This window comes from Panulirus ornatus, chromosome 18 (assembly GCF_036320965.1).
Source record: "Panulirus ornatus isolate Po-2019 chromosome 18, ASM3632096v1, whole genome shotgun sequence".
In the NCBI taxonomy this organism is placed as follows: domain Eukaryota; kingdom Metazoa; phylum Arthropoda; class Malacostraca; order Decapoda; family Palinuridae; genus Panulirus; species Panulirus ornatus.
In genome coordinates, this window is record NC_092241.1 from 25879720 (window position 1) to 25898327 (window position 18608).

Consider the following 18608-nt stretch of genomic DNA (forward strand, 5'->3'; position numbering starts at 1 on the left):
GTCAGTAGTACTCGGGTTATCCCCGAGTACAGTAGTGATGTTGAAGGAAATGTTTTGGTTGGCGTGATAGGTAAAAAATTTCCTTTGTTCGTATTTCTTGCATTTTAAGTGTTCTATGTGGAGGTTTGGTTGCACTGTTGGCATACAGGTGGAAAACTTCTGCTTGTGTATGGCTGCAGGTGGGTGGTGTACGTGCAGTTCATTGAGGCGGGCCAGCATTTTCTCTTCTGTTCTGGCGGTACGAGGTCGGCCAGTCCGCCACTTCTTGCTTGTACTTCCTGTTGTGGTCAGGTTGGTCCACTGACTCTGCCTCAGAAGATGGATTTGATCTCTTCCCCAAGGAAAGGCAGGACCCCAGCTCCCGAGGGATCGGAACGATCTCCTCGAGTTCTGAGGTCGAATTAGCCAAGCTGTCTGCCTGCTCATTGCCGTATATACTGCAATGACCAGGCACCCAGATCAAGATATCTTTTTTTACACGAGTTTAGTTTATTGATAATTGCCCTGTAATTCACAGGACTGTATATTGAGCCTATTGCTTTAAGAGCGGAAAGAGAATCTGAAAAAATTACGGCTTTACTATGATTTGAATTATAAAGTCTATGGCTCGATCAATGTCAAACAATTCAGCGCAAAATACAGATGTATGGTGCGGCAAGCGGTATCTGATTGCACGCTCCATCGACCACACACTTGCACCCACACATTCATCCGTCTTGGAGCCATCAGTGTAGAAGTGAACGTACGATAAGTGATCACTGATGACCTGAAAACGCTGCTGTACCTCGCCCTCCGATGCGTTTGCTTTTTTGGTTGGAAGCCAGCTCGTTTTGATGTAAATTTTTGAACCCTCCCAGGGGGGTAAGGAATTCTTGACCAGAGAGTCCACTTCATTCACTTTGATACCGGAATTCTCACCGAGTAAGTGTATTCTGACGGCCAGGGGCCTGAAGCCTCTGTTGACGAGCTGTGAACATTCCAGAGTCAGGCGAAAGGCAGTTGTATTGTTCTTCTGGCCATCAGAGTACCGCTTTGCCACGACAGGATCTCACGTCTTAGTCAAAGAGGAGGTACATGGGCCTTAAGGGCCTCAACTTCCAATCGTGGAACTCTGATACAGGTTAGGGCTGCAAAGCACATTCGCAAACATTTATTCTTTATCGTATCCAACCTCCTCAGGGTATACTCGCTCGCCGAAGCATACACCTGAGAACCATAGTCTAATTTAGATCTAGTTAGGGACTTATAGATCATTAATGAATTTTCTGTCGGCTCCCCAGAAGGAACCCGAAAGGCATTTAAGAATATTTAGTTTTTTACTGCAATTTGTTACTAAATAGTCGACATGACTTTTCCAATTTGGTCTTATCAAAATTTAAGCCGAGGAATTTAACTATTTCGAAACTGGATCGGGTTGTTGTGTAACGTTAAATGCAAATTCGGGATATCAATTTTTCGGATGAAGACAACCGCGATACTTTTGTTGGGTGACAACTTAAATCCCCACTGTAGCGCCCAACGATGAACGGACTCGAGCGCAGCTTGAACCCGCTCAGCCGAAAATTGTGCACTAGGCGAAGAGTGCCATAGCGCACAATCATCAGCATAAAGCGAGTATTTAAGATATCGCGGGACTGAAGTTGGAGACAGAATATCATTAATCATATTATTATAATGTTGGGCTAAGAACGCTGCCTTGCGGCACCCCATTCTCTTGCACAAATGTGTCCGAAGCGACAGAGTGCTGCAAGTTTCACAGCAAAAGTTCTATTGGTTAAATTTTTTTTATTAATGAATGTGGGTAAATAACCTCTTAAACCAAAAGCATAAAGTTTGCTTAAGATTCCGTTTCGCCATGTCATGTCGAAGGCTTTTTCTAAAATTTTCTTAAAAAAATACGGCAACCCAAAAACGCACCTTACTTATTGACTCAAGAATAGAATGTTTTAAGTGTATTAAATGATCCAATGTGCGTCTGTTACGACGGAAAGCACACTGTTGATCATTTAATGAACCCTTTGATTTTAACAAAAAAAAAGTAGCCTTCTGTTAACCATTCTCTCTATGACCTTATAAATGCAGCTCGTGAGCGCAATAGGTCGAAATGAATTTGTATTCGTAAGGCGTCCGGAGCCTTTTGGGATGGGGATGACGTGCGCAAAGTGACACGAGTTTGGAAACGTTCGAGACGTCCAAATCTCATTGTACAATGCTAGCAACTTAGTCAGGTTAGCCTGACTAAGGCAAGTGATCCCGGTGGGTCTCGGGCTCGAACCTTTACAGGATTTCAGGGCAAGAAGCAATTCCTTCATTGTGAACATTTGGTTGTAATCAAGAGTATCTTCTGTGGCAAAGTCTGGTAACTGCAGCTCGGCCTGGAGCTTGTGGTGTAGGAAGCGCGGGTCGTAATTGGCCGAGCTGCTTGTTTCTGAGAATCTCCTGGCGAGTGTGTTGGCAATGTCCACCTGGTCGTCGATGATTCGGTCTTGGTGGAGGATTTGAGGAGGAAGTGGTGGCTTGTATTTTCTCTTTATCTTATTCGTTGTGGACCAGACCTGACTTATTGGTGTGTCCTTGTTCACGGTAGAGAGAGAGCCGTGCCAGGAGTCTCGTTTGGCTTGTTTGATTGTTCTTGCCTGAGCCCTCGCATATTTGATTGCAACAAAGTTATTATCTGAAGGCTCGTTGTCGAAAATCCTGTATCTCCTATTGCGCTCACTTAGTGCATTTCGGCAATCTGGTGTCCACCAAGGAACTCTATGCTTTGTGGAAATTGTAGAAACCTTCGGTATAGAGTTCTCAGCAGCTCTCAGTATGGTGGAGGTAACCTTGAGAACTTTTGCATCAATGTCACCACCGGCTATGTCAAGGACGGCTTGCCTTGTAAATGTCACCGTCTGCTTTCTTATAGTTAAATTTAGGCGGACACGGGTCGGTAATAATGTCGCATGAATAAGAAAGATCGGGAAATGGTCACTTCCTAGGGAGTCGTCATAAATACCCTAAGTGATGTCGTTAAGTATATCCGGCGATGACAAGGATAAATCAATTGCAGAGGTAGATATTGCCAGTTCGATCATCTACACGAGTTCCACTACCATCGTTCAGAAGAGCGAAGTTGGCGTTTATCATAAAATTAACCATTTGTTCTCCCCTGTTTGCCCGGATGCTTCCCCACTGATAATGATGAGCATTGAAGTCTCCTAAAACTACTTTATGGTAGGGCAACTGGTTAACAAGCAAGTTTAACTCATCATTATCAATTGCATTGGAACCGGAGCAATATATTGAGCAAGTGGCCAGGTATGTGTTATTAAATTTTACTACATGCGACAGCGTCTAGAGTAGAATTTAAAGTCACTCCTGTGTGAGGTAGATTTTGGTGAACATAGGTAGCTACCCCACGATTCTAGTCTCTTCTGCACGAGTAATAGCTATCTAAAGCGGAACAGTCTTCGACTGTGTCATTTAGAAGGGTCTCCTGTAGACATAATCACGGCTGGCCTATACAGTGCAAGCAACAGTTGTAATTGTGCATGCTTATGCCTAAGGCCTCTACAATTCCACTGGATGATGTTGAACGTGTTAATTTATTAGTTATTTAACCGACCAGTTTTCTTACTCCGTTTATATCGGCGAGTCCCCAGGGGAACATGATCGGTCCCTGGAAGTGGAATTTCTGGCTTCCATCAATTCTATGTCCTCCAACGAAGTGGACCTGTGAATCACAGACTTCTTTGATGGAGGTACTGGTGCGATGACGTGCGACGTAGTTTTTTCTAGTTTAGTTAAGTTTAGGGATACATTTGTCTTGTTCTCTTTATCTTTATGGTTGGATGAGGATGTTGTGCTGGCATACGATTTTTTTTTTGTGGCCTTTGGTTGGAGAAATTGGTATAGGGTTAGGTGGAGCTGGGTTCTTGGCAGTGGCGGTCGGCGTGTCACAAGGAGTTCGCGTAGAGATCGTACGCATAACCGGCTTACATTTCAGAGCTGACGCGTAGGATTCATTAGGTTTAGGAGTCGCATGAGACTCCTTAACCTTCCTCCTAGCCTCGCCATATGAGATGTTCAGAGTTTTAGTTGTGCACACTTCCTTTCTCAAACTGGAACCGGGGACATTACAGTTGACACACATCCTGTTACTCGTACCTTGCAGAAAGAGTACAAGACTTTGAAGGGTGACCAAGTTTCTGGCATTTATAGCAACGTAGTGGATTTGGAATATATGGGCGAACTTGACAACGCATGTAACCAATAGAGATTTTCAGGTAAACAAGATTATCCAAAAGTTATCAAGGGAGTTCTACGTCGTTCGCCATTGATGAATTTAGTTATGAATCTGGCAGCGATAATGTCCTAGTTTGCCAGTTCCTTCACAATGTCGTCCTCTGACATATCCATGACCATCAGTGCAGTAAATAATTCCCCTGCATGAATTCATGGAAACGGGTATAGACCACATCATAAGTATGGAATTTGGTCAACTTAAGTAGTTCTGCCACCTGATTCGTCGATTTCACTTACCAATGAATCACCACTAGCCAGTTTCCTTACCATTTCAACAGGGCCAGACCAATCATCAATGACCTTCCTGATTAGGAAGGGATTGAGGGAGGCGAGGGTCGTTGCTCCGGTCGCATGAGCCAAAACATAATCAGCGTTTTTATTTTTGATCCAAGGTCCGTCCCCATTACCCCCCTAGGGGTGCAGTGGATGTCCTACCCGGGTCCATCCTAGGGGCCTAACCCCAAAGTCTGGGGTGGCAAACCACCCCAGACAGTGAAAAACAAACAAAAAAAAAGTTCCCGCCCCCCCCACAAAAAAAAAAATCAGGCAATTGTTTTATGCAGAAAAGTTTTCGGGGCTGCGCCGTTTGCACAAGGCCAGGCGGAGTTTTGCTAACACCAGTCAATAAAACATCAATTTTGCACAAATTTATGAACAAAAGCTTTAGAAAAATTACCTTCAAAACAAAGTTAGGGTAGCGACAACGCCGGGGGGAATAGCTACAACTTACCTCTGAACGACAGCAGCTCCGTACACGTCGGTAGCTGGTGCGCGAGTGGAGAGTTAAGAATGACGACCTCGACCCCTTTCATCCATAGGAAACCTCGTATGTCTGGTGGCGACGCCATATCACCAGGCGCGGGCAGTGTGTGGCGATTCCACGAAACTACGAACACAGTCATTTTGCCCATATTTTAGCAGGCACAAGCGGTAAGCTAGTTAACGGGCAAACTGCTTGCTTGTGTGTGCGGGCAACACTCGATCGTCAGGACGGGCCTTAATGCCACGTCCACACGGTCTAGCTGTGCCTGGCAGGGCAAAGTCTGCAGACTGTCCGCATAAGGTGTCCACACAGCTGTCTGTGGTGGTTGGAGGGCAGTCCGACGCCAGCAGTCGTTGTGATTGAGTGGTTCATTACTTTACGCGGTCGAACAGCTCGTCGAGCCCGGTTGTCGAACCTACTTGTTGAAGCTTTCAGACACTACATCGAACCTCAGTGTGCCTTGTGCTAAAACGTCAACATGTCTCTCGACCAGGACGATTTGATAGCCATTGGTTTAGCAGTGGCACTAAGAAGGAAAAAAAAGAAGAGCAAAGTGGACAAAGGACTGGCTACTAAAAAGAGAGAAATATTCACACACCAACTTGCTTGATTTAAAAGTAGAGCCAGATGACTGGCGTAATTATTTACGTATGGATGAAGACACGTACATTGATGTACTGAGTCGTGTCAGCCCTTTCATTACTTGTAAAGATACAAGTATGAGGAAGGCCATAACGCCACATGTGAGAGACTTGAGTGCCACGTTACGGTATTTAGCAACAGGAAGGTCACTTGCTGATCTGAAATATTCAGCCATCATTTCCACCAGCTCTTTATCAGCTATCATACCAGAAACGTGTGCTGCTCTCTACAAGGTTCTTCAAAAAGACTATATAAAGGTAATGAATAATTTGTAAGTTGTTTATTGATAAAATATGACAACTGAATTTTAGTAACATATAGTAATCTTGGTAAAAATGAAAAAATAGTAAGTAAACGTAGGGCATATGATATATCCTAAGGTTGAAAATGTGAAAAGTAGTGCGACATCTCGGGAGTCATTTGTATTACTACTACTGTTACTGCAGTAACTATACAATGAGTTATTTGAAGGGATTGGTAGTGGTACCGTCTCTTGGTGTGTTGAAATTACTCGAGATGAGGAATTCAAATTCCCTATCTCTGCCTCAAAAAGTACATCATTTATGAGTTTTCTAGTTATTATTGCAGTGCGCTGTTCCATTGCAAGTATCATACGTGTGACGTAGCTCCCGAAGTGATCCATACCAGACATATCTTTATGTACAGATTCGTCTAGTTTTCTTGCCACGGTATCCAATATTTGATAAGATTTAGAGACCTTTGCGTGGACGTTTTACCTGCTGGGTGTAGCATTTTCCGTTTCATCTCCTGCAATCTGAAAGTAAAGATACATAAAATTAAACTAATTGTATATATATAATTCGTTTTATATTTTAGTTTCCTACCTCAGTGGCTGAGTGGCAAATTATTGGACAAGAGTTTGAGTCGAGATGGAACTTCCCCGAACTGTGTCGGGGCTGTTGATGGCAAACATGTACGGATCACGCCACCACCAGATTGTGGATCATATTTTTGGAACTACAAAGGGTACAACAGCCTTGTTTTACTGGGAGTGGTTAATGCAAACTATGAATTCACCATGGCTGACATAGGGACAAACGGACGTGTATCAGATGGAGGGGTTATTGAAAACAGAGTTTGGAAAACGTCTTTCAAATGGGAGACTTCCAGACGACGCCCCTTTCCACACCAAAACCAAACACGAGAGGAAAGAATTTTTTCGTACAGACTTTGCAGGGCTAGGCGCACTGTTGAGAATGCATTTGGCATTCTCACTAATAGGCTTAGGGTGTTTTTATCGCCAATTAGTCTATCCCCTGGGAAAATTGAAAAAGTTGTCCTTGCATGCACGGCACTGCATAACTACCTCAGACGGGATTTTGGTAGCCAATACACACCTCAGGGAGCTGTGGACTCTGAGGATTTTCGTAGGAGAACAATAATTCCTGGTGACTGGCGCGTAGCACCGCAGTTGTTGGAGTTGCAACGATGTGATTCGGGATCTACCACTATTGGCAACAATATCCGTACCCAGTACATGAACTACTTCAATGCAGAGGGTGCTGTGCAATGGCAGTATAGAATGGCAAATGAATAATCGTGTAGGTGCCCCTCCCCATTCCCCCAGAAAACCCTCCTTCCCCGCACTCACCACCTCGACCTCTATTCCCTGTCAGACTTTTCCCTCATCCCCTCGTTGTCCATCACTTTTATCAACACTCCCTCTATCACATTTACATAACGAATTATGTATCAGGAATTATTGTTGATGGGACTATTGTTCATACTGTGACTTTGTACCTTATGATAAAAATTAATTCAGACACTGAATACACATTAAAAGAGTGGGACTATGAAATGCTTGTTTAACGTGAACCATTGCAGTCTCCCTTAACTCAAGACACCTATTTTACATGGTAAAACTGGCTGATTTTGTAATATACCTATACAGGCTGTCTGAAAGTAATTGTTGGATTTCATTACCCTTATGTGAAGCATATGATTGAAAATTGGTTATATATTTAGAGAGATAGAGAGAATAGTAAGTACATACGTACCTCGGAATCAGAAACATCCTCGGATACTGTTTCTGTAGTCTGGTTGCTCGCGGTGCTTCGACATATTTGACACAGCTGGCCGCACAGAGTCACCATCGTTCAGGAATGACAATATTGATGTCAAAGCACCACAACGTGGGTGTATGAATTTCATCTGACCCAGCTCCTGATTTCTCCTATGTGCACATTAGCCTCAATTCTCGCCGATGTTGGTTTCTGAGGGAATCCAATTTTTTTTTACATTAACACTCCTGCTTATTGTCTGTGCTATATCCCTTATTGCTGCAGCACGTTTATCTATTTCTGTAATCAAAACACCTTACATTCCACAGACATTCATGTGATTTATATATATCAAAGTTATAGTGTCTTGTGACCAATATGCACTAGTACTCGGTGTGGATATGGTGTACTAATAACGTGGTAGTCAGTGGATCTGCCTGCACCTTACCTCGTGCGTTTGGCAGTGACGGAAGACCTCCATCCTCTGCCCTCTGTTGGTGCTGGGAGCGGACAGTTTGATGGTTTGCCCGCTGAAACTGCTTGTACAAGGGCAAAGTCTTCGTGCCCGACGGACACTGCTCGACCGTGTGGACGTGGCTTTAAAGGATCCCGCAATAAGAATGCGAGGCTGGCAGGCCACTTCGCACCCCCTTTTGTCTCAACTGGCTAGCTAAATAGATTTTCTTCATAGATTCCCAATTAGTAATGGGCCAGGTAGGAAAGTCTAACTACGATCTATATTCTCTGCATATTTTTTTTTTTTTTTATCTACCCAACAGGGAAATGCCAGTAGGTGACCTTACTACCTGTTTATAGTGAAAGTTGTTAATTGAGGGAAGGAGTGTATGGACACTAAGATTTTAGACCTCACTTGGACGGCCTTTACATTGTCAGAACCGGACAGGAAACGGTTCCCGCTATTCACCTATCTGCTGACGTGAGGCACGGCAGCAGATGGAGCGAGACCCTGCACCGTCAACGGTGCTGACCAGATTGGCCCTCTATACGCGATGATATTCGTTTATTACTCTCCTGCCGACCAGCAATGCACGCGGGTCCATCCAGCGCTGCAGCTTGCTCAACACTGCAGGCTCCCGGACAGCCGCCTGAATGACTGGGTCGGTCGAGGTGAGTAACTTCTCGAACCTGGCTTGTTTATTTAACCGGACGGTCGAGACAGTCTGGTACTGGTATACTCGGCTCACCATCTCCTGCCGCCGAGTGGAAGCATGCATAGGACACGTCATGGGCTAGACGGAGCCAACGGCGAACCTCCACTCGCACCCGTCTGTCGTACCTGTTAGTTGTCTTGTAAACTTCAAGCGATGCATGAGCTTTGACACCAGATGTTCTACAAGCAAACGTACTCCGTTTTTGAGGTTTTAAGGGGGCTCTGGTGATGTAGGGCCCCTCTTCTAGCAGGACTTTCGCCGCCCTCCTGCTCCGACAAGGATGTCAAGGTACTTGTAATCGTCCTCAGCATTCATGGTCCGATGGCGCTACCCAATACTTGGAACGACCTGTTCTTGTTGACGTACTAAGTCTTACGCTTGCCGTCGACCTCCATGCTAGGGTACGACATTTTCCGGGGTTTACTTGAAGTCCACCGCCCGCGAGGGTCTCTGCCATAACGTCAATTGCCTGTTTCAGGCCAGTCGGAGTCTTCGCAAGCAGGACCAAGTCGTCGGCAAATGCGTGCCGAGACCTTTTGGTCACCTAACTCCTGCACCAGTGTCCTTCGCCCTTGCGATTCCCTCGTCAATCACAAGGTTTAAGAGGATGGGTGATAATGGGTCACCCTGTTTGACCTCACGAGTCGTATTTATTCTCTCCATCTCGTTGCTGCCTTCGATGTGTGTGAAGGCTCGGTCATACGTCGACATGACATATTCCCTGACGAGGGCAAGAATGCCCTTCCGCGACATGGCCCGCTTGATAGTGCTATGATTAACACTATCGAATGCTGTGGCCATGTCGAGGAATGCCAGGTGCACACCGTGGGCATGTGCCCGCGCACGACCGATAATCGCATCCAAGATCGTGAGGTTCTCGAGATATCCGTTCATAGGAATGAATGCCTTTTGAGCTTCATCGATCTGGACGAGGCTCGAGATGGGGCTGCTCAGGATTTTATGGAGCAGACGGACTACGGCACAGATGGTAATCGGCCTGTAGTCTTTGGATTCAGTTAGGTTAGGTACTTTTGGAATTAGCACCGTGCGATTTGCCTTGCATGGTTCCGGCAACGTTGACGTGGCAAGCCACAGGTTGAACATTTTAGACAAGACCCTCGGTGGAATGGACTTCAGCAAACGAGTCAACATCCCGTCAGGACCAGGGGCAGATATCTTAGTGGCTTTGTGATGTCACCTACGGTGACAACCTCTGCTAGTTGTCCATTTTCTCGGTCAAAATCGGTAATGACACGTTCATCCGGCTCAGATGGTCGAGAGAGAGAGAGAGAGCGCGCGCGCACAGGGCGCATCATGGGGCAGTCAGAGCCAGCGGCGAACCGCTACTCTCTGCTGCTTATCCATGCGCGTTAACTGCGTTTTATATACTTCCCACAGCACCAGGCGATGCATCAGCTTGGGTACGAGGAAGTCAATAAGGATAGCAATCCTCTGCTGAGGTTTTAGAGGGGCTCTGGTGATGTTAGAGAGCCCCTCTAGCAGGGCGCCGTAGGATTTTCGCCTGCCCCCAGCCTCAACAAGAATACAGAGGTACTTGTAGTCGTCCTCAGCATCCATGGAGCCAATATCGCTGCCTAAGACTTGGAAAATTCTGTTCTTAACATAGCAAGTCTTGCGTTTGCCATCAACCTCCATGTTGAGGGATCGACACTTTCCCGGGTTTACCTGAAGACCTCCTCCCGCGAGTGTGTCTGCCATGATTATTGATCTTTGTAGACCGCCAGCCGTCTGGGCCACCAGAACCAAATCATCGGCAAAAGCAAGCACCGACACATTCTGGTCGCCAAATCTCGCTCCCTCCCCCCAACTCCTTAACCCTTGCGACCCCTTCGTCGATCACAAGGTTAAAAAGAATTGGAAACGGGATCACCCTGCTTGACCCCACGTGTCATCTTAATCGTTTCCGACATATCGCCGCTACCTTCAATGCGTGTGAAGGCTTGTTCGTGCGTCGACTTGATGTATTCTCTGGCTGGGGCTGAGATGCCCTTCCACAACATGGCCCGCTCGATAGTGCTATGGTTAACTCTGTCGAATGTTTGGCCATGTCGAGGAATGCCAGATGCACAGCAAGGGTACTGTGCCCGCGCACGACCAATGATCGCTTCCAAGATCGTGAGGTTCTCAAGGCATCCGTCCACAGGGACGAAATGTCTTTTGAGCTCTGTCGATCTGGACGAGGCTCGAGATGCGGCTGCTCAGGATCTTATGGAGCAGTCTGACTACGGTACATGAGATGGTGATCGGCCTGTAGTCTTTGGGTTGAGTGGGATTTGGTACCTTGGGTATCAGTACCGTTCTATTTTCCTTAAAAGGCTCCGGCAACACAAGAGGTGGCAATCCACAGATTAAACATCTTGCAGAGTACTCTTGGGGCGATAGACTTCGAGCCTAGTCCTCACACACACAGTTTGTGTGATTAATCTTTCTGGTACGCAAATAATGTTTTACGTATGCCCACGACGCTTATAAGGCTTTGTACAGTCTAGGTATAAAGAGTGTCTGTGCTCAATGCGTCTCCTGCATTCCATGGTTCGATTAACTCCTGATGTTGTGGGAGGGTTGGTATGCCTGGCTGTTGGTTCGTCACCTTTGAAGTACACTGTGAACGTGTTGGGAAACATGAGACAAGGTTCACTTTCATTTAATCGAATGTTGGAACACGCCACACTGTCATTTCAGCTGACTTAACTCGGTCACCGATGTCATTGGTCAAGTCAGTCACACTGGAACCTCGCAGGGAACAGATGTTGTAGCCCACTATAATGCGGGATACGATGTTAGGTGGCCGGCAGCTTCGTGTTCACCGACACACAGCAGCGCGGTGGAATAGAGACTATGGTGGTACTGGTTCTTCAGACAACGCGTATCGCCGCTCCACCCCAGGTGATCAGGTTTATTATATATGGAATTCCATGTTATTACTAAATATATGGTTACGAAGGATTTGTAATGACTGTGGTCATTTGATATAGGTAACCATAAACCCAATCATCCACTAATTGCATTTTTATTTTAGAGGCCTTCTTGCCGCTGCTACCCAACGACTGCTGTCAGCATACCCAGCAACCAAGATTTACAGCACTACGCAGACACTTCGTTGCAAGGGAGGCAGTCTTGTCGAGAAAACGGATAGTAATGTGGAGAACAAGATGGAGTATGCTCTCGGGTTTGCTGATAAGCCTGCTGCCCTGTTTAGGAGCGTGTAGTCTTTTGTGATGAAAAGACATTCTGCTCGGATGGACGTCGAGCAGCACAGCGTTAGACTGCCGCTCAACACCAGGTTCATTCTATCTCCTGTTTTTCCATTGCTTAGCTCAACTTGTTTTCAACTAGTGCTTGTATCCACTCTAAATTATCAGAGTTGGATTTAAGGTTTTAGATTGCACACTTGCTAGCCAACTTGCCCGAGTCAAACTAGTTCAAGGGTCGTGTATTAGCATATGGAGTAAGTTTATTTTTAGCGTCTATAGCATTGTGTTGCATTCCCATAACCATTTTAGCATATTTACAGTATCATTACAGAAAGATAGATGAAGCGACTACTACTATATGTGCTATATCTTTTAAATTCTTTCAGGTACGAGCCACAATTTGCTGGGCAGCAGGAGTACGAGTGGGCGGCGCGTCTGCCGGGTTGTTGGGGTGGATGATGCGTAACCCCGGTGGTGTCGGGCTGACGTTGGTCGGGGACTGTTTTACCGGCCAGTAATACTTGAAATCCAGGAAGAGTTTCTGCTGCTACCCTTTATACAGGTGATGCAGTTTCCCGAGGACAATCCTAAACCAAACCACAATGACGATGATAGAAAAGTCCCTTCCAAGGAAGGGCGGGAAAAAAGGGGGAAAGAGCAAGAATTGTTAGAGGAAGTGAGTTTTAGAGGGAGGAAAAGAGCCAGGGCTTAACCCAGCTTGCATAGGAATAACAGGATAAGTAGGGCAAAGGTGATGAGTGGAGGGCAATTTTTTTTTAAGGATGTAAGAGATGGATCGCATCTCTGGCTGATGGACGCTGGTTTTACCAAGGCGTTCCCCGCACGGACTTAGCAGCAAGATCTTTAGTGTTTTTTAGTTTTTAATATATTGGCACTGGATGTTGTTCAGGTTGGATATTGAGCATGTTACCTGGGTGGTCTATGTCTATTCCCAGGAGGTTGTTGAAGTAATCAATCTAGTGAATATGATGTATTTGTAATCGCCCTACTTGTCTTTCAAACAATTTCCTCCAATAGATGTTTTGTGGAGGGGTTCGTGCTCTCCTTGTGTGTTCCTGATGAACTCATGCCATTTGATGTTAAAAACCCAACGTAGAGCTTTGTTTTGAATGATTTGGAGTGCACGGATGTTGGATTGGGCTCAGAGTTCAAGAGCTGAAGGGGCATAAGTGGTTGCATTAATGCTTTGAAGTGCAATTCGGTTTTGAATTGGGCCTCTCTAAATCTGTACAATTTCGCGAGCTCCGCTCTCGCAATAGCCGCCCTAGACTGAATATGTCGGTTCATTCTCAGGTGTACATCATAATTTAGGCCCAGGACAGTGTTGGTATTTGAGATGGGAATGGGTAAATGACGGTGTATACGGGAGTGCAGGTAGACATTACTTATGTTGTATCTGACGTAAGTTAAAGTAAGGTATGTTGGCTTTGGCAGGATTTGATTTCATCCTCCATTTTAACTCCCAAAGCGAAACGTGGTCAATTTCCTGTTGGGTTCTGCTGATTAAGTGTGTGAGGGTTACGGCTCTGATTAGTTGTTACATCATCTGCCTATTGGAGAGTGATATAGTCCAGGTGTATAGGATTGGGAAGATCATTTGTGTAGAGTATATAAAAAGTGGGGGCAAGCACGGAGCCTTGAGGTACACCGGCATTGAGGAAGTAGTAGCTTGTATAATTGTTTCTGTATTTGATTCGGGTTTTTCTGTTGCTAAGATAGTTGGAGAGAAGCTTAATGGTTGGTCGTGAGAGTTGGAATTAGGTGCGTAGTTAATACCTCAATCCATCGTGCCGCACGGTGTCAAAGGCTTTTTCAATATCTTTTGTGAAAAATGTTGGCAATGTCTTGAAGTTTATGATGTAGTGTTGTCGTCGTCATTTAGCCCATTAAAGTCTGTTTTTGGTATTCCTTTGAGTTTTCGGATTCTGTTCCAAAACTCTTGAGATTTGATTCGGTATTCTGTTATGGTGATAAGAGACTTCCCGTGTCTATTGTGGTCTTACAGAAGGGTCTTCTAGAAGGCTGTTGAGCGTGTGGTTTCGTAGGGATGTGAGGGCCCACCGTACTAGGCCCAAACGGTGTCTGTCTTGCTCAAAGCGTCGACGGTAGCACGAGAGGAGTCTTGTTTTGGGGAAGGGAAGGAGTATCATCTTGAAGTAAATGAAGATTTGGGGATAGAAATGTCAGCTGCCTGTGTGATAGTTTCGTGTATATGTTCTATTTCTGTGTCTGTCAGTGTTATTGGGTGGTTTTCGTAATTTGTGGTGTAAGTGCAGTTGGAGAGTGTGTCTTTGAAGTTCTCCCAGTCTGCTCTTTTTAGTGGTAGTGTGAGGGTGATGGGACGAGGGTAGGGTTAGACGAGAGATGAAGAAAGAGGGATTTGTTCGGAACCACACAGTGGTCGTGGAGACAAGAAATTATGAAGATAATTTCTGGCTCTCGAGAAGACAAGGTCAGGTCTGCACTTTTCCTCTTGGGCCAGTGAAGACAGTGTGGAGGTAAGGTCCTAGGAAGTTAAGACGTTTGTAAGAGTATGAAGCGCATAAGTCATCACCATGAAAATTGTTTCTGTTGTGGTGTAAGGTTCTGTGTTGGGCGTAAAGGTCAGCTAGAAGGTAGACTGGGATATGAGTGTGTTTGAATACTGTGTAGAGATCATGGAGTGGAATGGTAGTGTTGGGTCGAGAGTATGTAGTGCAGAAGATAATGAAGCCATGTATTGTGTTTATCTTAACTGCTAGAAAGTGATCGAATTGCCATGAGATGGCGAGGTATTCGTGTTCGATGGTGTTGCGTATGAGAATGGCCACTCCCTCTTGTAAACTGTCTGGAGACATTCGTGATATATACCCGCCATGTCTAATTTTATATCCGTTGGTGATAATGTGCTGTTAAGTATCACAACATCGGTTTTTTTTTTCTTCGAGGAGAGTGGCAATCAGATGACGGCCATTGTGATAGCTGCGCACGTTAAACTGAAAGATTTTTAGCATTTTACGACTTGTGGAAATTTATTGGCCTTCTGTATCTGTTGTCGATGAAGGCCGTTGACGAACCGTTTGAGTGTTTCACATGTATCATGTTCCTAGTCTTGGGTCTGGACATATCTGGTGAGGGATCAGGAGTGGGGAGGGGAGAGGGTCATTGTCGATAATTTGAAGGTCGAGGTTGACCGTTGGTGGGTTGTCTGGTGTGTCGGCAGGGTCAGGTGCTGGGGCCCCTCTGGGAGGGTTAGGTGCGGGAGGGGTGGGGGGATTGATGAGTGGAGGTTCGGGGGAACTGTCGTGGTGGTGGAAGTTGGGACGGTGAGGGGTGGGAGGGGAATCGGTATTTGGAGAAAAAGTAGGATTGTTGGTGTTGGGTTGGGGGGTTGTGGATGGAGTTGTGTTAAGGGGTGCGGAGGGGATATTGGAAGTTGGATGGGTGACAGGTTGAGTTGGTGGGGGAGAGTCGGAAGTGTTACTGGGTGTCTCCTTGGGATACGTTTTCTTTAGGGGACAGGGTGGCGGACGAGACAGGGGTCGGGGAGGGCTGATTGTTGGCGGGGGAGCTGAGGAGTTCAAGTGGAGTTCGTACACTGGGTAGGTTGTGAGCAAGCGGCAAATCGAAAATTCTGATGAATTCCGACTTATCTTCCCTGCTCAGGAACAACGCTTTTAGGTAGCACGCATGCGACCTATCTTGTAGGGTGAGGAGGTCTGAAGAATTAGTAGTTGGGATAGAAGCTTAAGGGGGGGGGGGGGGGAAACAGCAGCAACTGTTGCGTAGAGGTGAGGGTTCGTGGAAGGAGGCAAGTTGGTTTTTTTGTGCCTGACGCACTGCGTGGAGTTGCTCCTCCTCAAGGCCTGTCAACACGAGCGGGCCTGATCGGCGGGTTTGCCCGTTAACGGGCAAATTCTGGCGGGCCTGCCCGTGAATGTTGTCCACACGACCGAAGTGATGAACAGCCGGGCCTGCCCGACGATGTTGCCAGTAGCGGGTGGAGTGCGGTACGAGAACCATGGTGCCTAGCATTGTCAAGAAAAAGATTTTGTGCTCTATGATAATAGCTTTGTGTCTCGAGAAGAAAAAGAAAAGGATATGGTGTAAAGATTGTTAAAGAAAAGATGTATGTTTGGAAGCACTGCAACAATACTTCATGAACTACAAAGTAGTCTTACGTCATTATCAGACGTTTCTCCGGAAGACGTATCATCACCATTCCCAGTGTTTTGGCTTGTCCAAGTTTGACAATGAAGGTCTTGGATTATCACTGTCATGGAGGAAAATCAGGTCATAGAAGCACCACAATTTAGGTACATAGATATCCTCACTCCCAGCTCCTGACTTCTGTGAATGCTTTACTTTCTTGCATTTACGCCGAAATTGGTTACGCAGCGTGTCTATTTTCTTTTTTGTCATCCGTCGTAACGGAAGTACCATGCTCTCTCATTTCCGCAGCAATAGCCATCACTGCTGTTATGCGTTTGTCTCTGTTCTTATAGCTTTTCAGCTTCACCCTCCATAAACATGGATTCTTACGATAAAGGTCAAAGTACTAGTAAGTGCTTTAGACCAAAAAATTGTTGGTGGCTCACTAGAGTTATCCTGGCTGCCATCGTTAAATGTTCACTGTGCTGCTATGCCGTGGGATGAAGGCCCGCTGTGGGTTCACGATATTATCTTGCGTCTGGCAGGGTAGAAACTCCAGCTACCGGGCACCAGCTCAGTGATTTCGCTCGGCGGGCTTTCGGGCAATTTGATCGTTTGCCCATCAAATATGCCCGTTAACGGGCAAGCCCGCCGATCAGGCCCGCTCGTGTAGACAGGCCTTTACGTGGGCACAGCCCAGATACAGCGACGTGTTCACCTTTACAGTTGACACACTTCGCTGCCTGAGCCTTGCACTCAAGAAAATCATGACCAGTTTCCGCGCATTGACTACAGGTTTGGTGGGGTTCTTAACAGCTCTGTCTCATGTCCGTATTTCAGACATTTGAAACAGTTGTACGTAGAGATATTCATCTTTCTTCAGGGATTTTGCAGGTATAGAGATCATGGGTAACAGGATTCCCCGGGAGAGCAGGCGATCGGCCTTGGTCGGGTTTGAACATTGTATCTTTATTGATCCGGAGTTATTCGGTTTATAGACGCTGATGACAGTCATTGTTTTCGCCATTGATGGCTTCAACAATCTCCGAAGGGCTAAGGGACAAGATAGATGCATCAACATTGTAGGCAATGATAGTGCATCTAGCTTGGTGTCGGTCCTGAACGATTTTTTTTTTTCAGCTAGTTCATCAAGGAGAGGCTTGGATAGGATTCTATCTAAATCACTATCTTTGCCCAAGCAAATCTTAAACTGGTATTTGTTCGAAGGGAATTGAATAACCCTAGTAGGACGGATCTCGGTGGTCTTAAAGACGATGGACAGAGTTCTAACGTAGAGGAGGGGGACAATCAGTTCTGAGAGATTTTAGACGTATGTCGGGCGGCATGTTGGTGGCATCAGTGTCTTAGTGCGAGAAAACGTAAGTGAGGGACGCTCGACGGTCCAAGGTAGGGGAGAGGTAAGAGATGCAGTGTGAGGGTCTCCACCCCGTCAGGTGAGAACAGGGCCACCCCAAGCCTCCACTCATCAGGAAAATAAGTTTTCCAGAATGGGATGGGGAAGCTGGGGTAGAGATTGCTCGAGCCAAACGGTCGAGAGATGGATGATAAAAAATAAAAAAAAAGGATGAGAAAGATTGACAGGGAATGTGTGACATCGTCACCCACACACCCCCAGCTCCGGGTTGGAGAGAAGAGTACTCCGTGCCCAGGCCTACCGCATCTCTTGAGACGATGTTCCACCTCATAACGCCATGATTAGTTTAGTTTCGCCGAGTCTGTAATTGATACCCTGCATGTTCACTAGTATGTTTTCTATTGTGTGTGTATATATATAATATATATTTTTCGTATGAGTCCACTGGGAAAATGAAACGCAATAACTTCCCAAGTCCACTGTCGGGTTTCATTTTTCCTATGGACTCTTAGGAATATATTTGATCACGCGGAAAAAATTGTGGTCCTTTCCAATATATATATATATATATATATATATATATATATATATATATATATATATATATTTGTAGGGGTTTGATTCTTATCTGCTGCATGTTTAAATTTATTACTGTCAAGCTGTTCCACTGATTACTGCATAAGTATTGGTCTTCCCCAGGGAAAGGCAGGAGGCCAGCTCCCGACGGATCTGAAAAACCTTCCAGAGTTCTGAGGTCGACTTGACCAACATTTCTACGTACTCATGGCCGTAGATACCGCAGTAACCCACCAGACACACCCACATCATGACATTTGGAACATGTATTTATTATTATTGATTGCCGTGTATTCCATTTAAAAATGTTAATTTATGGCTTTGTCATGTAGGCAAGCATATTGAATGTCAGCAATTATTGGAGCTTATAGTGGATACTTGTAATAATAAACATGAGAAGCA

At 45.7% G+C, this 18608-nt stretch overlaps 1 protein-coding gene across 9 annotated transcripts in view; it reads left to right on the forward strand.

Moving 5' to 3' along the window:
• Positions 1–18608, forward strand: part of LOC139755009 (uncharacterized) — a 141244-nt gene extending 122636 nt beyond the window's left edge. For 4 of the 9 annotated variants that reach the window (XR_011714012.1, XR_011714007.1, XR_011714013.1 and 1 more), the window contains one exon: positions 18330–18608. Coding sequence is in view for 1 of the 9 variants with exons in the window: in XM_071672917.1 (XP_071529018.1) it covers positions 18330–18394 (65 nt within the window). In the remaining 8 variants the exon portion in view is untranslated. Of the gene's footprint in view, positions 1–139; positions 11804–11928; positions 12193–12489; positions 12780–15422; positions 17051–18329 lie in introns of those variants that run through there. The other 5 variants (XR_011714010.1, XR_011714009.1, XR_011714008.1 and 2 more) reach the window with 5 other exon arrangements.